At 70.3% G+C, this 1,446-nt stretch overlaps 2 protein-coding genes across 2 annotated transcripts in view; one reads left to right on the top strand and one right to left on the bottom strand.

Annotated features, from left to right (window-relative positions):
• The window catches only part of TTC31 (tetratricopeptide repeat domain 31), a 9,179-nt gene extending 7,752 nt beyond the window's left edge, over positions 1–1,427 (bottom strand). The window contains exon 1 of the mRNA XM_006035724.3: positions 821–1,427. Coding sequence (XP_006035786.1) covers positions 821–950 — 130 coding nt within the window. The 5' untranslated portion in view covers positions 951–1,427. The remainder of the gene's footprint in view (positions 1–820) is intronic.
• CCDC142 (coiled-coil domain containing 142) overlaps positions 1,096–1,446 on the top strand; it is a 5,694-nt gene continuing 5,343 nt past the window's right edge. The window contains exon 1 of the mRNA XM_006035723.2: positions 1,096–1,128. Coding sequence (XP_006035785.2) covers positions 1,096–1,128 — 33 coding nt within the window. The remainder of the gene's footprint in view (positions 1,129–1,446) is intronic.

The following is a 1,446-nucleotide window of genomic DNA, read 5'->3' as shown; positions in this document are numbered from 1 at the left end:
CCGGCCCCCGAAGGGCGCCCCCCACGGGCCCCCGGAAGCGCGGCCCTATTTGCTGAGGGCGCCGCGCTGGCCGCCGCCATGTTTGGTAGGGGCGACCTGAGGCCGCGACCGCCATCTTTGTGCGAGGCGCAGGAGGCCAGGGGCGCTCTGGTCCGGTGGGGAGCCCCAAGACCCCCCTCCGGGGCAGCCACTGCCCTGCCCGCCCTGCCCGGTGCTCGGTGCCTGGAAAAGCCGAGAGCATGAACACCGGGCCCCCGGCACCCTGCGGTGGGAGCACCCACCCGCCCCGAAGCACATGGAGCACCCCAGCACGCGTGCCGCCACACGTGCACGGCCCAGAACACACAAGCACGCCCACGAATGCTCAAACGCGCACGCGCGCCCCCTTGCACACACATCTCAGCTCTGCACACGCGGCGCACCCGCGGGGCCCAGACCCGGCCCCTCCGCTCCCGTGTGCCCCGATGAAGGACAGTGTGCAAGAAGACGGAGCTCTGTCCCGCAGAGGGGAGTCGAGGCCGCTGAGCGGGGCAGCGCCGCCCCGCCCGGGCAGAGCCTGGAGCAGCTGCGCCGTTACCACGGGCCCTCGGACTGGGGAACCAGGGCGTCGCTTGGCGCAGTTTTCCCTTCGCTGAGGCAGGTTTATTTAGCAAACAATGCGTTTATGCCGAGCAATGCACCCGTCGCCTGGCAGCCGAGTCTCGCCCCTGGTGAGCGGGCGGGCTCGGGCCTGCGGAGACCCGCAGGGGCCCCGGGCAGCAGGTCAGTCGCCCGGCAGCCCCTTCGCCCAGCGACCCTGTGTCCCCAAACTGGTTCACACCTCTGTTTCTTGCGGATTTCTGATTGTTGCTACTCCCTGGTACTTGCAGAGACTGACACAAGGGATCTACCATGAGGTACTTCCCTGACAGGTCGCAAGGCTCAGCGCCCCGCCACCTCCATCCCCGCATCCTCTCAGGCGGGAAGGACGCTGCGCATGCGCACGCGTCGGGGACGGGGCCAGCACACGACCAAGCGCACAGGCAAGGAGGCTCCCTGCGTCCCGCTCACGTGACCTGGGCCTTGCCACGTGGCTAGGGGCCTCGTCACGTGGCCATGCCCGGCTCGCTGATTGGCTGCTGGCGCCACGCCTGTATCACGTGACGAAGCCAACGGGCAGCAGCTGGCGGGTGAGTGTTGGGCCATCCCGTCCTGTCCGGGGAGGCGCCCTCGCCCGCTCCGCGAAGACGCGTCGCGCAGGGGGAGGACTGGCTGCCCGTGAGCTCCACGGTTGCCCGGGTAACGGCGGCGCCAGAACTCCCCGGGTGAAAACAGAAGCAGGTCCGGGGCAAACCCCGCCCCCCGCTAGACGGAGCCCTGGCAGCACGTGCTTCCGGGTGCTGCCGCCCCCACGAGGCTGGGGACCCCCTGGGGGCAGGCCTTGCACGGGGCTGGGGGGGCCTAGTT

This window comes from Alligator sinensis, unplaced genomic scaffold, assembly GCF_000455745.1.
Source record: "Alligator sinensis unplaced genomic scaffold, ASM45574v1 scaffold1334_1, whole genome shotgun sequence".
Lineage (NCBI taxonomy): Eukaryota > Metazoa > Chordata > Crocodylia > Alligatoridae > Alligator > Alligator sinensis.
This window is presented reverse-complemented; position numbering and strand designations above follow the sequence as displayed.